This window comes from Myotis lucifugus, unplaced genomic scaffold (genome assembly GCF_000147115.1).
Source record: "Myotis lucifugus unplaced genomic scaffold, Myoluc2.0 scaffold_40, whole genome shotgun sequence".
In the NCBI taxonomy this organism is placed as follows: domain Eukaryota; kingdom Metazoa; phylum Chordata; class Mammalia; order Chiroptera; family Vespertilionidae; genus Myotis; species Myotis lucifugus.
This window is the reverse complement of record NW_005871088.1, coordinates 278,368-302,316: the sequence shown is the minus strand read 5'-3', so window position 1 is coordinate 302,316 and position 23,949 is coordinate 278,368. Positions and strand designations below refer to the sequence as shown.

At 60.2% G+C, this 23,949-nt stretch overlaps 1 protein-coding gene across 1 annotated transcript in view; it reads left to right on the top strand.

The window, feature by feature from the left end:
- FLNA (filamin A) overlaps positions 1 to 23,949 on the top strand; it is a 29,118-nt gene that overhangs the window by 3,185 nt on the left and 1,984 nt on the right. Inside the window, exons 2-46 of the mRNA XM_023753018.1 lie at positions 317 to 804; positions 3,850 to 4,098; positions 4,215 to 4,312; positions 4,432 to 4,579; positions 5,098 to 5,216; positions 5,817 to 5,894; positions 5,983 to 6,145; positions 6,248 to 6,448; positions 6,993 to 7,130; positions 7,216 to 7,339; positions 7,443 to 7,579; positions 7,662 to 7,855; positions 8,034 to 8,147; positions 8,232 to 8,375; positions 9,328 to 9,451; positions 9,534 to 9,694; positions 9,780 to 9,870; positions 9,956 to 10,125; positions 10,578 to 10,695; positions 10,794 to 11,056; positions 11,473 to 12,070; positions 12,164 to 12,337; positions 12,419 to 12,581; positions 12,658 to 12,818; positions 12,912 to 13,082; positions 13,704 to 13,827; positions 13,918 to 14,074; positions 14,922 to 15,111; positions 15,266 to 15,289; positions 17,855 to 18,102; positions 18,222 to 18,317; positions 18,495 to 18,597; positions 18,684 to 18,824; positions 18,934 to 19,062; positions 19,248 to 19,421; positions 19,962 to 20,123; positions 20,215 to 20,418; positions 20,495 to 20,647; positions 20,748 to 20,870; positions 20,978 to 21,244; positions 21,375 to 21,512; positions 21,693 to 21,808; positions 22,346 to 22,478; positions 23,498 to 23,674; positions 23,819 to 23,948. Coding sequence (XP_023608786.1) covers positions 432 to 804; positions 3,850 to 4,098; positions 4,215 to 4,312; positions 4,432 to 4,579; positions 5,098 to 5,216; positions 5,817 to 5,894; positions 5,983 to 6,145; positions 6,248 to 6,448; positions 6,993 to 7,130; positions 7,216 to 7,339; positions 7,443 to 7,579; positions 7,662 to 7,855; positions 8,034 to 8,147; positions 8,232 to 8,375; positions 9,328 to 9,451; positions 9,534 to 9,694; positions 9,780 to 9,870; positions 9,956 to 10,125; positions 10,578 to 10,695; positions 10,794 to 11,056; positions 11,473 to 12,070; positions 12,164 to 12,337; positions 12,419 to 12,581; positions 12,658 to 12,818; positions 12,912 to 13,082; positions 13,704 to 13,827; positions 13,918 to 14,074; positions 14,922 to 15,111; positions 15,266 to 15,289; positions 17,855 to 18,102; positions 18,222 to 18,317; positions 18,495 to 18,597; positions 18,684 to 18,824; positions 18,934 to 19,062; positions 19,248 to 19,421; positions 19,962 to 20,123; positions 20,215 to 20,418; positions 20,495 to 20,647; positions 20,748 to 20,870; positions 20,978 to 21,244; positions 21,375 to 21,512; positions 21,693 to 21,808; positions 22,346 to 22,478; positions 23,498 to 23,674; positions 23,819 to 23,948 — 7,463 coding nt within the window. The 5' untranslated portion in view covers positions 317 to 431. The remainder of the gene's footprint in view (positions 1 to 316; positions 805 to 3,849; positions 4,099 to 4,214; positions 4,313 to 4,431; positions 4,580 to 5,097; positions 5,217 to 5,816; positions 5,895 to 5,982; positions 6,146 to 6,247; positions 6,449 to 6,992; positions 7,131 to 7,215; positions 7,340 to 7,442; positions 7,580 to 7,661; positions 7,856 to 8,033; positions 8,148 to 8,231; positions 8,376 to 9,327; positions 9,452 to 9,533; positions 9,695 to 9,779; positions 9,871 to 9,955; positions 10,126 to 10,577; positions 10,696 to 10,793; positions 11,057 to 11,472; positions 12,071 to 12,163; positions 12,338 to 12,418; positions 12,582 to 12,657; positions 12,819 to 12,911; positions 13,083 to 13,703; positions 13,828 to 13,917; positions 14,075 to 14,921; positions 15,112 to 15,265; positions 15,290 to 17,854; positions 18,103 to 18,221; positions 18,318 to 18,494; positions 18,598 to 18,683; positions 18,825 to 18,933; positions 19,063 to 19,247; positions 19,422 to 19,961; positions 20,124 to 20,214; positions 20,419 to 20,494; positions 20,648 to 20,747; positions 20,871 to 20,977; positions 21,245 to 21,374; positions 21,513 to 21,692; positions 21,809 to 22,345; positions 22,479 to 23,497; positions 23,675 to 23,818; position 23,949) is intronic.

Below are 23,949 nucleotides of genomic sequence, written 5' to 3'. Positions count from 1 at the left end.
ACCTTTCGTCTCGTTTATTCCTTCTTTTTTTTTCTTTTTTCTCCTGTAATGTGGTAAATTCGGAAGAAAATTATATTTTTTGACAATTAAAGGAGCGAGCCGTAGTAGATAGGGATATCGCCCGGCTTCTTTCGTTAACCAGCGATTAAGTAGGTAGAATTGAATGTTCATTCAAAGGACAAATAGAAAAAGAACAATACAAAGAGCGAGATGGGGCGGGCCGCCCCCAAAGCCCCACCCCATGACCACGCCCCATAGCGACCCCACCCCCAGCCCCGCCCCCAGCCCGCATTTAAAGGGCTCGCTCTCTCCACAGCGCAACCTCCGCTGTCTGCATCGCCCCTTGCACGCCGGAGTGCCTGCGACTTTAATTAAAGGGCCGTCCCCTCGCCTAGGCTGCAGCACCGCCCATCGGCTCCTCGCGCCTCAAAATGAGTAGCTCCCACTCCCGAGCGGGCCAGAGCGCGGCGGGCGCGGCTCCGGTTGGCGGTAACGACACGCGAGACGCCGAGATGCCGGCCACCGAGAAGGACCTGGCGGAGGACGCGCCGTGGAAGAAAATCCAGCAGAACACATTCACGCGCTGGTGCAATGAGCACCTCAAATGCGTGAGCAAGCGCATCGCCAACCTGCAGACGGACCTGAGTGACGGGCTGCGGCTGATCGCGCTGCTCGAGGTGCTCAGCCAGAAAAAGATGCACCGCAAGCACAACCAGAGGCCCACCTTCCGCCAGATGCAGCTCGAGAACGTGTCGGTGGCGCTCGAGTTCCTGGACCGCGAGAGCATCAAGCTCGTGTCCATCGGTGAGGGCGCGTGCCGCCCCGTGGCGCCGGGAGGGCGAGGGCGGGGGGGCTCCGCATGTCCTTCCATCTCCCCTGGGTAGACCCCTCCCAACCACCCTCCCCGAGTCGTGGTGCTTTCTCGGCCCCCTCCCCCCTACCCTGGCTGAGGGGCTCCGCGAGCGCGCGGGCCGGGCCTCGAGAACAAAGGCGCGCTGGCAGGCTGGCCCCGCTGCTGTGCGGACCGCTACGCGCCCCCGCCCGCCGCGCCCCGGCTGGCCCGCGCCCAGGCTGAGCTCACATCCTCCGCAGGCCGTGCCCCCGCCCCTTCGCTTGCTGTGGGAGAGGGCCTGGGGGTGGGCACTGGCCAGGCTCTGGCCCTGCGCCCAGTGTCCCATCCCTGTGCAGCGGGAGGCCCGGTTTCTCTACCTCCTGCAGCAGTTTGGAGAGGGCCTTCTGACTTTCAGGTTCCCCTGTAGTTGCTAAACAAGGGAGTTAGTTTGCGGGTTCCATTGTTTAGGGCTCTCAGCTTTTTCTGGTCTTGGAAGATGCCCCCCTCCTCAGAGATGGCTCTAACCCCCAGTTTAGATCTCTGCCAGGGAACTTAGGAGGCCAGAGAAGGGCATGGCTAGCAAAACAGTACCTGAAATGAGTCTGGGTGTCAGCCAGTGAAGGGAGCTGGTTTGTCGTCTACTGAGACACTGAATTACTGTTGAACTTGGGCCAAACTCTTGTTTCTATGTAGGACTTGGCTTTTCTGCATCTCAAATGCAGGAGTTGGTTGGGAGGTACTCCAGTGTGTGCTGGGCTCACTGCCAGCCCAGTGTCCGTGTCACTGGGCTGGTGATGCTGGCATTGACCGGGCCTACTGTAGCATCCCTGGCTCTTAAGGTGGAACCCACTCCGGGACAGGCAGCAGAACTGGTGGCTTGGGGGCTTTGTACAATAGAGAGAAGAAGGGACATGAACTTTCTTCAGAATTGAAAGGGGTCTTTCAGTTGGCCCCCTTGCCCCGATGCGATCCATGCTGAGCCTGAGAAAGTGGGAGACCAAGATTCAGGTGCCTCCAACCACTCAGAGGGTTGGTCTCCAGGGCCTCACCTCTTTCTTTGGAATGCCTTTGGAGGCTCAGGCCCACCCCCCAGTCCCAGTCTGTGTCTAGCCAAGCTGAGTCATCTCTGAGCCTTGGGTGGGGGGGCAACCGGATGTGGGGAGGCGGGCCACACCCCAGCTGTCTGAGGGGGGGTCTCCTCCTCCCTTCTCTTTTGAGCTGGCTGGAGCAGGCCTAGTTCCCAGAGCTTTGCCATATAAGGCAAAAAAATGTTGGAAAGCAGCAGTGATTAGGGGAGGGAGGGGGCAGGCTGGCCCAGGGGCTGGGGAAAGGGGGTGGGAGGGGGCGGGGCCATCCAACCAGGCAGTCTCCCAATGAAGCCCGGCCCTTCCCTCTCTCTTTTCTGAGGGGGATGGGGAGGGCCTAGGCCTGCCTCCTATGGACCAGGGGGCGGGCCCAGCCTGACCCACCAGGGCTGATGAGCTTGGCCTTGTGTGTCCCCTCCTGGGTCACAGTGGGCCTCGGGCCTCATTAGGGCTCTTCTGCTGGACCCAGGACTCTGGGGATGGGGGACTCATGGGAAGCCGTGGCTGGTCCTGTGCATTTGGTCTTCTCTGACCTTCCAGTCACCGCTAGCCTGAAGCCCCCTCTCCACTTTCCCACCATTTGGGGACAGTGCAAGCCAGTGGTGCAGGGCTCTGACCAATCTCACTCTGGGGACAGAGAGGCCACTCTGCTCTGAGCGGCTCAGCCGGTCCTCAGGGTGCTGCCTACTGGACTCAGCGGCCACCCGCCATTGATCACCCTTTGGTGGCATCCATTCCCTTCTCCCCACCCCCAAGTTGACTCACTAGACAAGTATTTTCTCTTGATTGGGGGTTGGGTAGGTTGGAGACAGCAGGGATTTCAAAGATGAGCTCTTAGAAAGCTTGGCCTTTCTCTGGGCCCCACTCCCAGCCCCTCACCCCTTGAAGCCAAGACCCACAAGGGCCTTGGGTGGGTCCCACAGCCCAGAGGGGTTCCCATGGTGACAGGGTGCAGGGTGCCCGCCCTAACCACTTCCCCTGTGGTTAGCTTGGTGGCCGCCCGCCCACAGCCCAGCAGCCCGTTAGGTGGCAAGGAGGGCAGGCAGCAGCCGGTTGGGCTCTGCTGAGGCAGCAGGATCAAGGACCCCACCCATGGCCTCTGCTACCCCAGTAGCTGGGCCCTGGGCGTCTAACCCAGCCTTAGTGGCTCTGCCCTCCTCCTCAGGCTGGGTGAGGGGGCCCCCAGAATGTGCCTTGCTCATCCTCCTGCTGGGCCCCAGTGAGTCACGGCCCATTGCCATTGGGCTCCTGACCCCTCCCCTGTGCCAGGACCTTGCCTGACTCCCAGCTTGGTCCTGCGGGGGGTGGGGGACACTAAGGAAGTGCAGGGTGGGGCTTGCTCCCTCCACCCCAAGAGGAGGCCTTGCCCAAACTCAGGCCTTGCCCAACACCTCTACTTCCCTTGCCTCCTGCCACCCACCTTGGGGAAGCAGTTGTATTTCCCAACTGCCCCACCCACCAGCTTTCCTCTTCCCCTTCCTCAGCCCCGGTCAGGGGCCCCAGCATCCAGGCCCACTAGGGCTGCGCTGTTCCTACTTCTCGTTGCCTGGAAACCCGTGGAGATGAGTGATGGGCCCCTGCTTGCGTTGCTACAGAGCACTCATCCTGCTCACTCCAGGGCCCCTCCCCTGGCCCTGTCTGCAGCCTGCAGCTGTCGTCAGTCCTTCCTCTTGTCCCCCAGGGCTTCCCGCAACACCCCCTAACTACACTCATCTCCCCCCAAAAGTTTTCTTCCCTCTGAAACCGCCTACACCCCCTCCGGGGGCTTCTCCCTCCATGGGGTTCCCTGTGCTGCCATGCTCTCCATTGCCTGGGAGCCACCTGACACCCTGTGTGTGCACCCTCCCCACACGCAAGCCCGTGTGTGCACACGTGCACAGGGACACGGGTGGGCCCCCTGCTGTCCAACACCCCCACTCTTTTCCCTCACAGACAGCAAGGCCATCGTGGATGGGAACCTGAAGCTGATCTTGGGCCTCATCTGGACCCTGATTCTGCACTACTCCATCTCCATGCCCATGTGGGATGAGGAGGAGGATGAAGAAGCTAAGAAGCAAACGCCCAAGCAGAGGCTCCTGGGCTGGATCCAGAACAAGCTGCCGCAGCTGCCCATCACCAACTTCAGTCGGGACTGGCAGAGTGGCAGAGCCCTAGGCGCCCTTGTTGATAGCTGCGCCCCGGGTAAGGAGTGTGGGAGTGGGAGGCGCGGGGCTGGAGCTGGGGCTGTGAGTAAGACAGTGGATACGGCCTGCAGGGGAGTCCGGCGGACCCCAGACTCAGTCATCCTTGTTCCGCAGGCCTGTGTCCTGACTGGGATTCCTGGGACGCCAGCAAGCCTGTGAACAATGCGCGGGAAGCCATGCAGCAGGCCGATGACTGGCTGGGCATCCCTCAGGTACAACTCTGCCTGGACGTCCACCGCTGTCCAGGGGCCAAGTCCCAGGGGGAGTGGGGTCCTATCCCTGGAACCCGAGGCCTGGAGGCCACATGGCTCTTGTCTTTTGACTGTGACAGGTGATCACCCCCGAGGAGATCGTGGACCCCAATGTGGACGAACACTCCGTCATGACCTACCTGTCCCAGTTCCCCAAGGCCAAGCTGAAGCCAGGGGCTCCCCTGAGACCCAAACTGAACCCAAAGAAAGCCCGAGCCTACGGGCCAGGTGAGGGAGACGGGGCCTGTGCACCGGCCTCCCTGTGGGACCATGTCCTTTCAGAATGTGGAGGTCCCTGGGGATCTTCAGGGACATGGCAGCTAGGTTCTCAAATGCCCCCTGAGAGTCAGACAGGCATGAGTCGGAGCTGGTCCAAACTGGCCACTTGTGACTAGCCATCAACCCAAGGTGGGACCTGTTCAAGGAGGGAGCACCCAGCCACTTTCCTGTAAGTGGAGACCAAACCCGGCCAGGGTATCACGCAGGAGCAAGGGCCCAGGCAAATCCAAGTGAGAGTTCCAGAAAACAGGCCCAAGCCTGTTTCAGTAAAGGTACAGCTGGGGCCCAAGGCCAGGCTCCATGCACCGGTGTTCACGCTGAACTGACTCAGCCAGTTCTGAGTGTTCCACGGGGATGGCGGGGAGGGGGCTGAGCTGTGGAAGGAGATGCTACTGAAGGATGATGGGGGAGGGGGAAGGCCGTGCACGGCCCTAGCAGCCAGCCATGCCTTTCTCCTCCCTTGGCAGGCATCGAGCCCACAGGCAATATGGTGAAGAAGCGGGCAGAGTTTACTGTGGAGACCAGAAGTGCTGGCCAGGGAGAGGTGCTGGTGTACGTGGAGGACCCAGCTGGACACCAAGAGGAGGTAGGGCCACCTTCAGGCAGGGCGGGGCACTGCAGTGCCTCCATTTAAAGGGGCTGCTCTTGCCCTGACCATGGGGGCTGCTCTTGCCCTGACCGGTTTGGCTCAGTGGATAGAACATCGGCCTGTGGACTGAAGGGTCCCGGGTTCGATTCCGGTCAAGGGCATGTACCTGGGTTGTGGGCACATCCCCAGTAGGAGATGTGCAGGAGGCAGCTGATTGATGTTTCTCTCTCATCGATGTTTCTAACTCTCTATCCCTCTCCCTTCCTCTCGGTAAAAAATCAATAAAATATATAATAAATAAATAAATAAATAACGGGGCTGCTCTTGCTTGGCCGGCCAGTGTGGCTCACTGGTTGAGCATTGACCTATGAACCAGGAGATCATGGTTTGATTCCCGGTCAAGGCACATGCTGGGGTTGTGGGCTTGGTCCCCAGTGTGGGGTGTGCAGGAGGCAGCCAACCAATGATTCTCTCTCATCACTGATGTTCCTATTTTTCTCTCCCTGTCCTTTCCTCTCTCTGGAATTAATAAAAGTATGTTTAAAAAAATAAAGGGGCTGGTCTTAGCAAAGGCTCATGGGCTCCTTGTTACCACAGGCCAAAGTGACTGCCAATAACGACAAGAACCGTACCTTCTCTGTCTGGTATGTCCCCGAGGTGACGGGGACTCACAAGGTGAGCCCTCAGCCTGTGGGGAGGCTGGTGGTAGGGACAGTGGCTGTGGGGCCCCGACCCTCTCACAGCCTGCCCCTCCTGGAAACAGGTCACCGTGCTCTTTGCTGGCCAGCATATCGCCAAGAGCCCCTTTGAGGTGTATGTGGACAAGTCCCAGGGTGACGCCAGCAAGGTGACTGCTCAGGGCCCCGGCCTGGAGCCCAGCGGCAACATCGCCAACAAGACCACCTACTTTGAGATCTTCACAGCAGGTGAGAGGAGGCTGCGAGCAGGCGGTTCTGGGGTGGCGGAGTGTTGCTGGGGTCTGGGTGCAGCCTGGAGGCTCTGGGAGCTAAGCTGGTACTTTGTGGCAGGAGCTGGCTCAGGGGACGTAGAGGTCACGATCCAGGACCCTACCGGACAGAAGGGCACTGTGGAGCCTCAGCTGGAGGCCAGAGGCGACAGCACCTATCGCTGCAGCTACCAGCCCACCATGGAGGGTGTTCACACTGTACACGTCACCTTCGCTGGCGTGCCTATCCCTCGAAGCCCCTACACTGTTACTATTGGCCAAGGTAGGCTGGTCCCGGCCACCTACGTCCCCCATTGCTGGGGCCTCCCATGGGACGGTCGGTTGGAGGGTCCCACTCCAGCCCTCCCCACCCTGGCACCCGGGGTCTCTGCTTCCACTGTCGGGGTGAGCTCTCTTTCCTCCCCCGCTGGGGCCCTTCTTCCTGTTCCTCTCGCCCTTTCCATCTCTCTTTCTCTTCACGCTTTCACCTTCGGAAGAACTTGCTCGAGCTGTCTAGAATCCTGCTGCTCTCTGCTCTGCCCACAGGGTCAACGGTACTTGGATCTGTCTTGCTTTGGGAGGGGCGGGCTGGGTGGGGCCGGGGAGCTGGTGTGGAGCAGGGGGGAGGAGGCCATCACATCCTGGTCTGGACCACAGGTCCTGGGGTCGGGGTCCCTTTCATTTCTTCCTGGCATGTCCCTCCCTATCTCCTGGGGCCAATTCTGAGGGTCCCCACCCTCATCCTGATGGCCCAGCCCTGTGGGAGGAAGCAAGGGAGGGGTCGCCCGGTGCCAGCCCCAGTGGCTTCATGAGCCCTCTGCCCACAGCTTGTAACCCGAGTGCCTGCCGTGCTGTTGGCCGGGGCCTGCAGCCCAAAGGCGTGCGGGTGAAGGAGACGGCCGACTTCAAGGTGTACACGAAGGGCGCAGGCAGTGGGGAGCTCAAGGTCATCGTGAAGGGTCCAAGTAAGTCAGCCTGCAGCTGAGGTGGGCAGTGGCCGCCCCAGGGGTGCTGCTGGGCAGGCCTGAGGCCCTCCTTTGTCTCTGGCAGAGGGTGAGGAGCGTGTAAAACAGAAGGACCTGGGGGATGGTGTTTACGGCTTCGAGTATTACCCCACGGTGCCTGGCACATACACCGTCACCATCACGTGGGGCGGCCAGAACATCGGGCGCAGGTGAGGCCCCAACCCAGTGCTCAGAACGAATGCGGTGTAACCCCCCACCCTGCTCAGGGCGGTGCCCCTCAGCACACACCCCTGTGTGGCTCTTTCTCTACAGTCCCTTCGAGGTGAAGGTGGGCACGGAGTGTGGCAATCAGAAGGTGCGGGCCTGGGGGCCCGGCCTGGAGGGTGGTGTCGTTGGCAAGTCAGCGGACTTCGTGGTGGAGGCCATCGGGGATGACGTAGGCACCCTCGGTGAGTTGGAGGCTACCGTGTGGGCAATCGGGGGTCCCCTGCCAGGCTCCAGGGCACTGATAGAGTTGGTGGCTGTTGACAGGCTTCTCCGTGGAGGGCCCGTCGCAGGCCAAGATTGAATGTGATGACAAGGGCGATGGCTCCTGTGATGTGCGCTACTGGCCCCAGGAAGCTGGCGAGTATGCTGTGCACGTGCTGTGCAACAGCGAGGACATCCGCCTCAGCCCCTTCATGGCTGACATCCGGGAGGCGCCGCAAGACTTCCACCCAGACAGGGTAATTCGCATGTGCCACTGGCCCAGGTCTTGGCCCCCTTTTGCCTCCACTTGGGGGCTGGGCTGAGTGGTTGGTGTTCCAGGCCCAGGGCTGCTGTCCCCAGCGGTGTTTTCCCTGCCACCCTATTTCCTTGGTGGCCTGCATTTGGTCCCCTGAGATCTGGGTGGCTTCCCATCAGGTGAAGGCGCGTGGCCCTGGATTGGAGAAGACGGGCGTGGCCGTCAACAAGCCAGCGGAGTTCACGGTGGATGCTAAGCTCGGCGGGAAGGCCCCTCTCCGGGTTCAAGTGCAGGTGGGGTGCCCACCCATGGCACAGAGGTGGGGGTGGGCAGCTGCCCAGATCTGAGTACTGACCAGTTGGCCACCTACTTTCCAGGACAACGAGGGCTGCCCCGTGGAGGCATCAGTCAAGGACAATGGCAACGGCACGTACAGCTGTTCCTACGTGCCCAGGAAGCCCGTGAAGCACACAGCCATGGTGTCCTGGGGAGGTGTCAGCATCCCTAACAGCCCCTTCCGGGTGAGCCGGTCCTCCCACGGGCCTTCGACAGCCCTTCATCACATCTTCCTAGGGCACCTGTCCCATGTTTATCTATAGCTCTCTTAGATCAAACGTGAATCCCAGACAGCTCATCCATTGCAAGTGTATAGCTTGGTAGTCTTGAGTCCATTCAGAGTTGTGCGATGGATAACACAATTGAAGACTAGGTAGGGTTTTGTGTTTTTTTAACTGATTTCAGAAAAGAAGGGAGAGGGAGAGATTGAAACATCAATGATGACAGAATCATTGATCGGCTGCTTCCTGTACACCCCCTCCTGGGGATTGAGCCCACATCCCAGGCATGTGCCCTGACCAGGGATTCAACTGTGACCAATGATCAACCTCTGAGCCACACCGGCCAGGCAAGATTAGATAGTTTTCATCATCCCAAACAAACGCTCCTCTACCCCCCAGAAATCCCCCTCCCCCAACCCTGAGCAACCACTATTCTGCTTTCTGCCTGTTCTAGACATTTGCTAGCAATGGAACCATACAATGTCTAGCCTTTTGTGTCTGAATGCTTTCACTCAACATAATGTTTTCATTGTGGTTCTACGTGGCAGCATGAATTGGTACTTCCTGCCTTTTCATGGCTGAATGATAGTCCATTGTATGGATTAGACCACATTGTATTTATCCAGTTATTTGTTGGTGGGCCTTTGTTATGTTCTCCCTTTTGGCTGTTGTGAGTAGTGCCACTATGAACATTTGGGTACAAGTATGCAGACGAGTGATCTCATTTCTCTGGGTAGATAGAGGCGTAAGAGCGGGGTTACAGCGTCATATGGTCATTTTATGGTTAATCACTTGAGGCACCACAAGACCACTTCCCAAGGTGGTTGCACCATTTTGCGTAACAGCCAGCAGTGGATGAAGGGTCCCCTCCCTCTCCCGGCTGGTAATACCCTTGCTCTTACCTTGTCCTGTGCAGGTGAACGTGGGAGCCGGCAGTCACCCAAACAAGGTCAAGGTGTATGGCCCAGGAGTGGCCAAGACAGGGCTCAAGGCTCATGAGCCCACCTACTTCACCGTGGACTGCACGGAGGCCGGCCAGGGTAAGGCTCTGCCTCAGGTGGGTGGACATGTGGGTGAGGAATCCGCATGAGGTCCTAGCCTCCACTCCCTTCCCTGTTGCAGGCGATGTCAGCATTGGCATCAAGTGTGCCCCTGGTGTGGTGGGCCCGGCTGAGGCCGACATCGATTTTGACATCATTCGCAATGACAATGACACCTTCACGGTCAAGTACACACCACGTGGGGCTGGCAGCTACACCATCATGGTCCTCTTTGCTGACCAGGTGGGTGTTGCTGCTTCCCACCCCCAACACTGCTAGGCATTGGGGTGCCGTTCTCCTCTATAGTCCGCTCCTCCCATCATTGCAGGCTACGCCTACCAGCCCCATCCGGGTCAAGGTGGAACCCTCCCATGATGCCAGCAAGGTGAAGGCAGAGGGTCCTGGCCTCAGCCGCACAGGTGAGGATGACCACCCTCTGGAGAGATCAGGGACCTCAAGGGGGATTGAGGCAAGGTGCCCCTAATGGCCGCCGTGTCTCCTCAGGTGTTGAGCTTGGCAAACCCACCCACTTCACGGTCAATGCCAAAGCTGCTGGCAAGGGCAAACTGGATGTCCAGTTCTCGGGAACGGCCAAGGGGGATGCAGTGCGTGATGTGGACATCATCGACCACCATGATAATACCTACACGGTCAAGTACACTCCTGTACAGCAGGTAGCTCCCTTAACCTCTGCAGCCTGCACCTCTTCTACACCCATCATGCCCGTGGTCCTCCTTGAACGGTGGGCTGGGTGGGCTGCTCCAGGAGGCTTCCCACTCGCTACCATTTCCCACCTGGGAGACAGTGGGCATGAAGGCCAGGGGCGGAAGAGGAGAGCCAGTTGGCTGACCTATGAACCAGGAAGTCATGGTTTGATTCCCGGTCAGGGCACATGCCCAGATTGTGGGCTCAATCCCCAGTGTGGGGCATGCAGGAGGCAGCCGATCAATGATTCTCTCTCATCATTGATGTTTCTATTTCTCCCTCTCCCTTCCTCTCTGAAATCAATAAACATAAGAGGAGAGCCAGTGTCTCTCTGACCAGCCCCCAATTCCTAACTGGGGAAGCTGCAGGCCAGGAAACCAGGGTCATGACCTATGACTCTACCCTTCTGTACCCCTCCCAGGGCCCAGTGGGCGTCAACGTCACTTACGGAGGGGATCCTATTCCTAAGAGCCCCTTCTCCGTGGGGGTGTCTCCAAGCTTGGACCTCAGCAAGATCAAGGTGTCCGGCCTGGGAGAGAGTAAGTAGTTGGAGCCCTTGTCGTGGTTACTGAGGATGGCCCAGGAGCTGCCCGGGCTCAGTGTCACAGTTCTTTCCCTTCTTCTGTCATCTCAATAGAGGTGGACGTTGGCAAAGACCAGGAGTTCACAGTCAAGTCAAAGGGTGCTGGTGGCCAAGGCAAAGTGGCATCCAAGATCGTGGGCCCGTCCGGCGCATCAGTGCCCTGCAAGGTGGAGCCCGGCCTAGGGGCTGACAACAGTGTCGTGCGCTTTGTGCCCCGTGAGGAGGGGTCCTACGAGGTTGAGGTGACTTACGACGGTGTGCCTGTGCCTGGCAGCCCCTTTCCTATGGAAGCCGTGCCTCCCACAAAGCCTAGTAAGGTAACTGAGGTATGGGGGCCACCCTGTCTTTTCCAGAAACGCCCTTACCCTTTATCAGGCTGAGGCCTGCTTATGCCCCTGTCTCGTAGGGGAGGGAAGCCAGAATAAGAGGAAGTAGATTGTCCTCGCTGGTTTGACTCAATGGATAGAGCGTTGGCCTGTGGACTAAAGGGTCCCAGGTTCAATTCCCAGTCAGGGATATGTGCCTGGGTTGTGGGCTCGATCCCCAGTGTGGGGCGTGCAGAAAGCAGCCAATCAATGATTCTCTCTCATCATTGATGTTTCTCTCTCCCTCTTTCTTCCTCTCTGAAATAAAAAAATATATATTTTTTTAGAAATTAAATTTAAAAAATAGATTGAAGTGGGGGCCAGGAGGTGGTGTGGTTTCAGCTCCTGACCTGCCCATCTCTCCTCAGGTGAAGGCGTTTGGGCCAGGGCTGCAGGGCGGCAGTGCAGGCTCCCCTGCCCGCTTCACCATCGACACCAAGGGCGCCGGCACTGGCGGCTTGGGCCTGACCGTAGAAGGCCCCTGCGAGGCGCAGCTCGAGTGCCTGGACAATGGGGATGGCACATGCTCCGTGTCCTATGTGCCCACCGAGCCCGGAGACTACAACATCAACATCCTCTTCGCCGACACTCACATCCCCGGCTCCCCATTCAAGGCCCATGTGGTGCCCTGTTTTGACGCATCCAAGGTCAAGTGCTCTGGCCCTGGGCTGGAGCGTGCCACGGCCGGCGAGGCGGGCCAGTTCCATGTGGACTGCTCAAGCGCGGGCAGTGCAGAGCTGACCATTGAGATCCGCTCCGAGGCCGGGTTGCCTGCCGAGGTGCACATACAAGACCACGGTGACGGCACACATACCATCACCTACATCCCTCTTTGCCCCGGCTCCTACACCGTCACCATCAAATACGGTGGCCAGCCTGTGCCCAACTTCCCCAGCAAGCTGCAGGTGGAGCCCGCGGTAGATACCTCTGGTGTCCAGTGCTACGGGCCTGGCGTTGACGGCCAAGGTGAGAGGCCCCACTGCGAGACAAGGGGGCTGGGGGCATCTAGGGTCCCCAGAGCCCCCGGAGCCCATGCCTCCTCCTCATTGCCCCCCACAGGCGTCTTCCGAGAGGCCACCACTGAGTTCAGCGTGGATGCCCGGGCTCTGACGAAAACTGGAGGGCCGCATGTCAAGGCCCGCGTGGCTAACCCCTCAGGCAACCTGACCGAGACCTACGTGCAGGACTGTGGTGACGGCACGTACAAAGTGGAGTACACGCCTTATGAGGAGGGTATGCGCCAGGGCTCCCCGGGGCTGTGGGGCATGCGTGGGGTGGCCCGGGCTCCTTCTCACCCAGCCCGCCATCCTCCAGGACTTCACTCTGTGGACGTGACCTACGATGGCAGCCCTGTGCCCAGCAGCCCCTTCCAGGTGCCCGTGACCGAGGGCTGCGACCCTTCCCGAGTGCGCGTCCACGGGCCAGGCATCCAAAGTGGCACCACCAACAAGCCCAACAAGTTCACCGTGGAGACGAGGTGAGGAAGTGTCCAGGAGGCAGGGGCCTGATGGGCCTTGAAACTCCAGGACTAACTGGCTGTCTGTCTGGACCAGGGGAGCTGGCACCGGGGGCCTGGGCCTGGCTGTAGAGGGCCCCTCTGAGGCCAAGATGTCCTGCATGGATAACAAAGATGGCAGCTGCTCGGTTGAGTACATCCCCTATGAGGCTGGCACCTACAGCCTTAATGTCACCTACGGCGGCCACCAAGTGCCAGGTGAGGAGGCAGGTCGGCTAGGGCTGAGCTGGAGCCACCCGCTTGCCCTCCACCCTGTCTCACACACAGTCCGTCCCTCTGCCCCCCACCCAGGCAGTCCTTTCAAGGTCCCTGTGCATGATGTGACAGATGCAACCAAGGTCAAGTGCTCTGGACCTGGCCTGAGCCCAGGGATGGTCCGTGCCAATCTGCCTCAGTCCTTCCAGGTGGACACGAGCAAGGCCGGTGTGGCCCCACTACAGGTCAAAGTTCAGGGACCCAAAGGTGAGTGTCCACACGCTTAAGAGCAGGAGGTTGGGTCCAGCCAGTGTGGCTCAGTGGTTGAGTGCCAACCCATGAACCAGGAGGTCACAGTTCGATTCCTTGTCAGGGCACATGCTCGGGTTGCGGGCTCAATCCCCAGTGTGGGGCATGCAGGAGGCAGCTGGTCAATGATTCTCTCTCATCATTGATGTTTCTGTCTCTCTCCATCTCCCTTCCTCTCTGAAATCAATAAAAAAATATATTTTTAAAAAGAGCAAGAGGTTGGGAGGGCATGATCCTCTTTGAGGGGTGGGGGGAAGAGAGCAGAGGCCTTGCCCAAGAGGCTGGAGCAGGTGCACCAGCCGTTGATAGAGGAGCCTCGGGTGATGGGACCAGATGGAGGTAGAATAGACACTGAACAGATGTGGCAGCAGGGACAAAGGGCCAGGGTCCAAGCTGGCACCCAGAGTAGTTTCTGGTGTCACAGGGCGCAGGGCCATTCCTGGGATGGGCAGATGAGGGCAAAATGAGGTGTAGGCCTGGAGTGGGGGCTGGGTGCACAGCTGAGCCCCTGCCATCCCGGGTGGTGGGGCTGAGGGCTCAGGAGACTGGCTGAGGCTCTGTCTTTGGGACTGGGGCCAGGCCTGGTAGAGCCAGTGGATGTGGTAGACAACGCTGACGGCACCCAAACTGTTAACTACGTGCCCAGCCGCGAGGGGCCCTACAGCATCTCCGTGATGTACGGGGAAGAGGAAGTGCCCCGCAGGTAAGAGGCAGCTCACTGCCGGGCTGGGGGTGGCAGGCTGGGCATCAAGAACCTTCCTAACCACTCACAACACCCCGGCCCAACAAACAGCCCCTTCAAGGTCAAGGTGCTGCCTACGCACGACGCCAGCAAGGTGAAAGCCAGCGGCCCTGGGCTCAACACCACCGGTGTGCCCGCCAGCCTGCCTGTGGAGTTCACCATTGATGCGAAGGACGCAGGGGAAGGCCTGCTGGCTGTCCAAATCACGGTGAGCTCGCGGCCTGGGCAGCTCCTGGCCCTGCTGGGTGCCACTCCAGGCACAGAGAAGGCCAGGGAAGGTGGGGAGCCCAGGCTGGAGCTGTGTGCAGTATAGAGCATGCAGCTGGGGCACTTGCGGTCTCCCCAGGGCGTGGTGCCAGCCAGGGCAGGTCTCCTGTGTGTAGGAAGATGGTGACAAGCACAGGCTTCCCCACCCACACACTAGCTCATGCCTCACTTTGAGCACGTTACCAAAGCCCTTAGTTCCTCAACTTGCCCACTTGTGATATTAGTGCTGGGCAGGCCCTGGGGTGGAGGATGGGAGCCGAGGGGTACTCATGGGGATAAAGCAGAATGGGTGCCAAGGACCCTGACCCTGCCTGTTGTCAGGGGGGCAGGAGCTTTGGGTATTTGGGGACCTTTCTTCTGGCCCTTGCCAGTGGGGAAGTAAAGGACAATGCTGCATGCAGGCAGCTATTTTGGGCCATGGCGGCTGAGTGACTTGGACGCTGTTCCTGCAGCAGCAGCACTTGACGCTGGCTCCTTTAAGAGAACCTGAGCCCAGCTGGTATGGCTCAGTGGTTGAGCATCAACCTATGAACCAGGAGCTCATGGTTCTATTCTTGGTTGGCGCACATGCCCGGGTTGCAAGCTTATTCCCCAGTGTGGGGCGTGCAGGAGGCAACCGATCCATGATTCTCTCTCATCATTGGTGTTTCTCTCTCTCTCTCTCCCTCTCCCTTCCTCTCTCTGAAATCAATAAAAATATATATTTTAGAAAAAGAGAGAACCAGAGGTGATCCTGGGCAGGCTAGGCTTATGCCAACCACCTCCGTCCCCTGTGCTTTGCCACACAGGACCCTGAAGGCAAGCCCAAGAAGACGCATATCCAAGACAACCACGATGGCACGTACACGGTGGCCTATGTGCCAGATGTGACGGGCCGCTACACGATCCTTATCAAGTATGGCGGTGATGAGATCCCCTTCTCCCCGTACCGTGTCCGCGCCGTCCCCACCGGGGATGCCAGCAAGTGCACGGTCACAGGTGAGCCCGCCCGCCATCGGCCACGGCGCTCAGCACGGGGCTTGGGTGTGCCTGTGTGCAAGGGCTCGCTGCTTGGGGCAGCGTGTGGGAGTGGGGGCCGCCCCCTGAGTGACTCACCTGACCTTTCTCCTTGCTCTCTGCCCTCTCACCTCAGTGTCAATCGGAGGTCACGGGCTAGGTAAGCTGCTTGCCGGGGCCACTCCCAATGCCCCTCCTGCCCAGAGGGCAGCTTCCTTTCCTCTTCCGTGCTGATTCCCAGGACAGTTCCAGCTGCAGCTCTTGGCAGGGACAGAGGGGGTGGCCGGAGGGTTAGGGCCCAGGGAGGCCTCTGGAGCTGAGCATGAGCGCTCTGGCCCGTCCCCTCTCTGGGCCTCTGTTTCCCCATCTGAGAAGTTGGGTTGCAGCTGAGAGCTTTGGGGTGAGGTGCATCCTGAGAGGCACCCCACTGGGGCTCTGGGGTCTGGGGATCTTGGCACCCCAGGAAAGCCCAGGAGGCGGGCAGCAGGCCCTTCCTTCTTGCTCCCTCCTTCCATGTCAAGGGCTCCTGCATGGGCTAAGGGGACAAGGGGTCTCCCCCGACAGGCGAAGAGTCCCCAGCCCTGGCCAGATCCACAGACCCTCATCCCCACCTCCCAGGGGCCTCGCGTCCCGGGCCGGGGGAGGCGCAGCCTGCATGAGCGGGTGGGGCTAGCTGGTAGTGCAGTAGCACCAGCGTTGACTGCTTGGGCGGCCAGCATGGCGGGGCCTGGCCCAGCCTCAGAGCCCCAAAGTGCACTCGGTGGCCTATCCGCCCTCCCCGCCTCCTTTCCTACCCCTGTCCCCCCAGCAGTGACGTTATTCAGAGGGTCCCCAACCAGGTGTGGCAGGGGAGAGCCAGCCCTAGGCAAGGACACCAATAAGAGGCGATTGCTACTTGGGAGGCTCTGAGGGCTGCAGGCCTGGAGCTTGGGCGAGGCAGCCAGCACGAGTTAGGGTGGCTTGGGCTTTGCAGCAAGGGCTCATCTGCCGAATACAGCAGGCCCTGGGATCTGAGATGATAGGCATGTCTGCCTAGGGCTGGGGGACGAGGCCTTGGGGACCAGAGGCAGGGTCAAGCCTTGGTTGAGGGAGTGGCCTCGGTTTACCTGGCCACTGTGTGCAGAACAGAGATAGTGAGCCCAATTGGGGAGCTGAAGTTACTTTTATTTTTATTTATTTATATTTTTAAAATTTATTTTTATTATAGATTTCAGAGAGGAAGGGAGAGGGAGAGATAGAAACATCTATGATGAGAGAGAATCATTGATCGGCTGCCTCCTCCATGGCCCCCACTGAGGATCGAGCCCGCAACCTGGGCATGTGCCCTGACCGGGAATCGAACCGTGACCTCTTGGTTCATAGGTTTACACTCAACCACTGAGCCACACCGGCCGGGCTGAAGTTACTTTTAGATCAGCCAGAAGGGTGGCTTGGGCCAGGCTGGTGGCCATGGGGCTTGAGGGGGGGGCCAAGTTGAGAGGTGTACTTCGAAGATGGAGCAGCCAAGACTGGCTGATGGGCTGGATGGGAAAAGTGGGGATTCAAGGGTAACTGAGGTTGGGACCCAAACCACTAGCTAGATGGTGGGTTCAGTTCCCAGTTGGGGAGAATGGGTGTTGGATGGGTATGAGGTGAGGCCTTCCAGGGCAGAGGGGGCAGCAAGTGGCCAGGCCTGGACCTCGGGAGAGCTGCGGAAGGCCAGCAGAGAGCCTAGGGCAGCCTGAGCCCTCGACCACAGGGGAGCTCAGTGGCAGGCTGGCTGGGGAACCCCTTGAACGCAGCCCTGGAGCAGGTTCCATGCTCCTGGGGGCTTCCCTGGCCAGGGCCAGCCTGCCTGTTACTTTGAGGCCTCACAGCCCACCACCCCCTGAGCCTCCACGGCTAAGCGCAGGTTGTAACGTCACTGTCCCTCCCCTTCCCTCAGGCACTCTGGGGCCCTGGAGGCTGCTCAGCTGCTCTGCCCTTGCAACCTAGAGGCGGTGGCTGTGGCTTGGGCCTCCTGTCCCCCTCCCTCCGGGTGCTGCCGCTGCCTGTGCGCTGTGCTGCTAGGGCGCTAACCCCGCTGCTCCCTGCTTCCCTGCTCCCAGCTCCCAGCTCCCTGCCTGCTCTGGGCTGTGCCCAGCCACCCCTCACCTCGAGCCTTCGGTTGAGCGAGCATTCTCAGTTGTCAGGAAACTCTCATTTCCCCTTCAGGCCTGGGTGGGGGCGGGAGGCGAATGTCACATCCCCCCACACTGCAGCAGGACCCCGCCTCACCGCGTGCACACACAGCACTGGGGGCCGGGGCCGGGGCCAGGCCACGGGGCAAAGGCAGCTGTGCGCCCAACCGGAGCACTGGCATTGCTCAGCGCGGTCCACGGCACCAGCTGAGGCTGAGCTGGCAGGGGAGGTGGCAGCAAACGCTTGTGCCCCAACGGCAGCAGCGGCCTCACGGGCCTCCAGGCCCGCCCTTCCTCCCAAACACCTGGGTGCCACCCGTCGGGCCTTTCCCACATGGGGGCTGCCCCCAAGACAGGGCTCCCTGGCCTGAGGTGGCTCGAGGGAACCTTTCCTGCCTTCTGAGAAACTACTCACCGTCCCAGCTCGGGGGTCAGGGGCGGGAGGCCTGGCTGTGCTTGGTGGTGGCAATAAAAGGCCTGGGCGGGCGGCAGGCAGTGGATAGGAGCAGCCTGAACGCCACGCTCATGCACTGGCCCCCCTCTGGGGACCCGCCTTGCCCCACTAGGTGCTGGCATCGGCCCCACCATCCAGATTGGGGAGGAAACGGTGATCACTGTGGACACCAAGGCTGCAGGCAAAGGCAAGGTTACCTGCACTGTGTGCACACCCGACGGCTCCGAGGTGGACGTGGATGTGGTAGAGAATGAGGATGGCACCTTTGACATCTTCTACACAGCCCCGCAGCCGGGCAAATACGTCATCTGTGTGCGCTTTGGCGGCGAGCACGTGCCCAACAGCCCCTTCCAAGTGACGGTCAGAAAGGGCCAGGGGTGAAGGGTCTGGGTGGGACCCATCCTGAAACGCCCCCCCACCCCCCGCCAAAGGATTCCTCTGTGATTTCAGAGTCTCCAGCTCTTGTGTTTGCTCTGCAGGCTTTGGCTGGGGACCAACCCACCGCGCAGCCTCCGTTGAGGCCTCAGCAGCTGGCCCCACCATACACCTACGCTCAGGGCGCCCAGCAGACCTGGGTATGGCCTGGCCCGCCTCCTCCGGCTTGCCTAGCTCTAGGGGACATTGGGGGGCTGGCCAGCTGGGTGTCCCATGAGACCCATTCTGGCACATGTGAGGAGGGATCCCAAATCTTCCTGCTTGGGACTCCCTCGACTCCTACAGCCCCTCACTTGGGCCCTCTGTCTCCACTGCAGGCCCCGGAGAGACCCATGGTGGGCGTCAATGGGCTGGATGTGACCAGCCTGAGGCCCTTCGACCTTGTCATCCCCTTCACCATCAAGAAGGGCGAGATCACAGGTGAGTTGGAGCAGGAAGGAGCTCGGGAGCTGCAGCAGCCAGGGTGTGCCAAGGGGCTGCCCTGACCCTGTCACATTGCCCTGCAGGGGAGGTACGGATGCCCTCCGGCAAAGTGGCACAGCCGGCGATCACCGACAACAAGGACGGCACGGTGACGGTGCGCTACGCCCCCAGCGAAGCTGGTCTACACGAGATGGACATCCGCTATGACAACATGCACATCCCAGGTGTGCCCTCACAGCATGCCACGGCCGCCTCACAGAGGCCTGGGGCGGCGGGAGGACTTGGGGGCCAACGCAAGGTCCCCATTCCACATGGCCCCTCTTCCTGCCTCAGGAAGCCCCCTGCAGTTCTACGTGGATTACGTCAACTGTGGCCACGTCACCGCCTATGGGCCAGGCCTCACCCACGGAGTAGTGAACAAGCCTGCTGTCTTCACAGTCAACACCAAGGACGCAGGAGAGGGTGAGTGGCAGCCGGTTTTGACCTTCCTGTGCCATGGTTGTCCTCAGCCTGTGGAGAGCTGGGCGCAGGAGAGACACCCCCGAGTGGGGTCCCCTGCCCTGTCCTCCAGCCTCTGCTTGCCTGTTGGGGCTCTCCCTCATCTTGTCCTGGGGATAGTTCCTGCCCTCACCCACGGTTCTCTACAGGGGGCTTGTCCCTGGCCATCGAGGGACCATCCAAAGCAGAAATCAGCTGCACCGACAATCAGGACGGGACGTGTAGTGTGTCCTACCTGCCTGTGCTGCCCGGCGACTACAGCATCCTCGTCAAGTACAATGAGCAGCACATCCCAGGCAGCCCCTTCACTGCCAGGGTCACAGGTGGGTGCCAGTGGGGAGAGTGACAGGAGGAGGCAGGTGGCCTGACCGGCGTGGCTCAGTGGTTGAGCCTCGACCTATGAACCAGAAGGTCACGGTTTGATTCCTGGTCAGGGCACATGCCTGGGTTGTGGGCTCGATCTGCAGTGTGGGGCGTGCAAGAAGCAACTGATCGGTGATTCTCTCTCATCATTGATGTTTCTCTCTCTCTCCCTCTCCCTGTCTCTGAAGTCAATAAAAGTATATTTTCGACCTTAGCCGGTTTGGCTCAGTAGATAGAGCATCGGCCTGCAGACTGAAGGATCCCGGGTTCGATTCTGGTCAAGGTCACATGCCCGGATTGCTGGCTCGATCCCCAGTGGGGGTCTTGCAGGAGGCAGCTGATCAATGATTCTCTCTCATCATTGATGTTTCTCTCTCCCTCTCCCTTCCTCTCTGAAATCAATAAGAAATAATTTTTTTAATAGTTTTTTTTAAAGAAAGGCAGGTGGCAGGGTGGGTGCTGTCTCTGCTTCTGGACACTCAGTGACTGTCCTCTGCCAGGTGATGACTCCATGCGCATGTCCCACCTGAAGGTGGGCTCCGCTGCTGACATCCCCATCAACATCTCCGAGACGGACCTCAGCCTGTTGACGGCCACTGTGGTGCCTCCCTCGGGCCGCGAGGAGCCCTGTCTGCTGAAGCGGCTGCGCAATGGCCATGTGGGTAAGAGGCTGAGGGGCAGGGCCTTCTGGAAAGGAGGGAGGTTGGGGCGGGGGCATGCCTTTCCCTGGCTGACAGCCCGCTCTGTGCCCAGGGATCTCCTTCGTGCCCAAGGAGACGGGGGAGCACCTAGTGCATGTGAAAAAGGGTGGCCAGCACGTGGCCAGCAGCCCCATCCCAGTGATGATCAGCCAGTCGGAGATTGGGGATGCCAGCCGTGTGCGCGTCTCGGGCCAGGGCCTCCATGAAGGCCACACCTTTGAGCCCGCGGAGTTTATCATTGACACCCGTGATGCTGGTAAGCGATGGCGGCCTGCCCGCCAGGGTGAGCCCGCTGTGTTTGGCTCTCTGGCTCAGGGGTGTCCCTTCTGCAGGCTACGGCGGGCTCAGCCTGTCCATCGAGGGCCCCAGCAAAGTGGACATCAACACAGAGGACCTGGAGGATGGCACGTGCAGGGTCACCTACTGCCCCACGGAGCCCGGAAACTACATCATCAACATTAAGTTTGCTGACCAGCACGTGCCTGGTGAGTGCCGCGCACGTGCACTTCTCCCTAACCCTCCTGATCGCACCCCAGGGCCAGGATGTAACCTGTATGGGGTGTGGGCTGTGCTTCCCTCCTGCAGGCAGCCCCTTCTCTGTGAAGGTGACAGGCGAAGGCCGAGTGAAAGAGAGCATCACACGCAGGCGACGGGCCCCTTCAGTGGCCAATGTTGGCAGTCATTGTGACCTCAGCCTAAAGATCCCCGGTAGGAGCTATAGGGAGCGGGGGGTGGGGCACTGGGGAGGCCTGGTAACTCTGAGCAGAAGTCTGGGGCCTGGAGCTCCTGCTCACCAGGCTGTCCCCCACCTGCAGAAATTAGCATCCAGGACATGACAGCCCAGGTGACCAGCCCGTCAGGCAAGACCCATGAAGCTGAGATTGTGGAAGGGGAAAACCACACGTACTGCATCCGCTTTGTGCCTGCCGAGATGGGCATGCACACGGTCAGCGTCAAGTACAAGGGCCAGCACGTGCCGGGGAGCCCCTTCCAGTTCACCGTGGGGCCCCTAGGGGAAGGGGGAGCCCACAAGGTCCGCGCCGGAGGCCCTGGCCTCGAGAGGGCCGAGGCTGGAGTGCCAGGTAGGCCTGCTTCCTGCCAGCTTCTCGCTCTCCTGGGCAGGGTGGGGGGTGGAGGGGCTGAGGTCAGGGGTTGCAGCCTCGGGAGAGGTGTACATGCGCTCCACTCACCAGACACACTGCTTTGCCACAGCTGAATTCAGCATTTGGACCAGGGAAGCTGGCGCTGGGGGCCTGGCCATTGCTGTCGAGGGCCCCAGCAAGGCCGAGATCTCCTTCGAGGACCGCAAGGATGGCTCCTGCGGTGTGGCCTATGTGGTCCAGGAGCCAGGTACTGAGGGCCGGGCCGGGGTGAGGGTTGGCGATGCCTCAGTGTGGGTGTTGGTGGGTCTATGCAGACAGTCCTGCTCGGCTCCCCTCTCCACCTTGACCCAGGGCCACTGGGCTGTTCGTGGGAGGCGGGAGGGGAGAACGCGGCCAAGACGCATTATCTGCGTCTCTCCCTGCGCAGGTGACTACGAGGTCTCCGTGAAGTTCAACGAGGAGCACATCCCCGACAGCCCCTTCGTGGTTCCTGTGGCTTCTCCGTCTGGCGACGCCCGCCGCCTTACTGTTTCTAGTCTTCAGGTGAGGCACTGAGAGAAACCGCCCGCCTGGGGCTCCTGGGCCCGGCCAGACCAGAGCCAGTGCACGGAGCAGGCCTCGGCCCTGTGTCGAGTGACCCACCCAGCCCCGCTCGGGGCGCCGGGCCTCTGCTCTGGCCGGGTGCAGCCCACGCTTTGGGTTGGCAGGACACATCCCTGCCCACCACGTGGAGTTTTTCTCGTGTCTCAGGTCTAAAGGCTTTGAACAGAAGCCTGTGCCCCTTGAGCACCAGGGCTGAGGTTTAAAGAGGGACAGCCTGTAGGGGCTGAGTGCTGCCCAGCGGGTGGGGCTGCCCCGGGGAGTATGATTGTGGAGTGTGATTGTGGAGCGCATGCGCCTGGGGGTGGGGGCTGGGGCGTGTGCCTGTAGCTTGCTGCCCCTGGAGAATCAATGGCTCTCCCTCTTTAAACCAAGTTGGACGCCAGATGGGTAAGTGCAACCCTGTGGGCCTCCTGCTTCTGGAGCCCTGCCCTCCCTCGTCCTGACCACCCGATCTAACCACCTCTGCTGTGCTTCCAGGAGTCAGGGTTAAAGGTCAACCAGCCAGCCTCTTTTGCAGTCAGCCTGAACGGGGCCAAGGGGGCGATCGATGCCAAGGTGCACAGCCCCTCGGGAGCCCTGGAGGAGTGCTATGTCACAGAGATCGACCAAGGTGAGGCCCTGTCCCTACCCAGCCACCCCGCCACCTGCCCAGGCCCCGCTGGGAGGAGTGGGCCTGCCCAGCCGGCTGGAAGCAGGCTGAGAGTACGAAAGGAGGTACAGATTCTGTGAGCAGCCAAGACGGGCCCACACACGGCCCCCTCAGCCAGGCGACCCTGCCACTACTCGTGACCCACGCCCCTGGGCATCTGGCTCAGCAGCCACGACTGCTAGAAAGAAGACGGCCTTCTGCAGGGCCTGATGCAGTCTCCTGAAGGAGAGGCCGCAAGTGCAGCCAAGAGGCTCATGGCCCTTTAGCCAGGGCATGGCACCTATAGACAGGCCTGGGCAACCCAGGGATGGGCGAGGGTGAGAGGGTGTGCATTGCTGCGGGGTAGACTTTTGCTAGTATCACAGCCCAGTCCTGCCCCTTCCCAGCTGTGTGGCCTCGAGCAAGTTCCTTGCTGCCTCTGAGCTCCAGTTAACATGCAGGGAGCTTGGCATTCATGGTAACCTTTCTTTTTGTTGTTGTTAATCCTCACCCGAGGATATTTTTCCATTGATTTTTCAAGAGAGTGTGGAAGGGAGAGGGAGAGAGACACATTGATTGGTTGCCTCCCACATGCGCCCTGACTGGGCCAGGGTTGAGCTTGCAACCGAGGTACATGCCCTTGACTGGAATCGAAGCCAGGATCCTTCAGTCCACGGGCTGACGCTCTATCCACTGAGCCAAACCGGCTAGGGCCATGGTAACTTTTCTAAAGGGGCAGTGAGGTGCATGTTTTGCTTGTAAAAGATTTCAGTCCCAGTGAGCCCCGATAGGCTGCTTAGGCATCTACAGCTTCACCCCTCAGGTTTTAGGAGGTCTGTGCTGTGGGGTGTGGGTGCCCAGCATGGTCCATGGAAGAAGCTGCGTGAGCTGCGTGGACCTGCTGGGCTCAGGCTGGCGGGCAAGGGTCGCGCCTCACAGATGTCACTTGCTCTGCTTGTGGGAAGGGACCCGGGTCCACAGCATGCCCCTCTGCTCCTTAGATAAGTACGCCGTGCGTTTTATCCCACGGGAGAATGGTGTCTACCTGATTGATGTCAAGTTCAATGGCACCCACATCCCTGGAAGCCCCTTCAAGATCCGAGTTGGGGAGCCTGGGCATGGAGGGGACCCGGGGCTGGTGTCTGCCTACGGAGCCGGCCTGGAAGGTGGCGTCACAGGTAGGTCAGCTGCTGGGCCCCCATCTAAGATCTCAGTGACAACAGGAGGCACACAAGAATGACAAAGCTATGCTGCTGGGTGGGCAGTGGGGGGCTGGGGTGGGATGAGCCAGACCAGCTCTGCCTGACCTCCTGTGTCCCCAGGGAGCCCAGCTGAGTTTATCGTGAACACAAGCAATGCGGGAGCCGGTGCCCTCTCGGTCACCATCGACGGGCCCTCCAAGGTGAAGATGGATTGCCAGGAGTGCCCCGAGGGCTACCGCGTCACCTACACC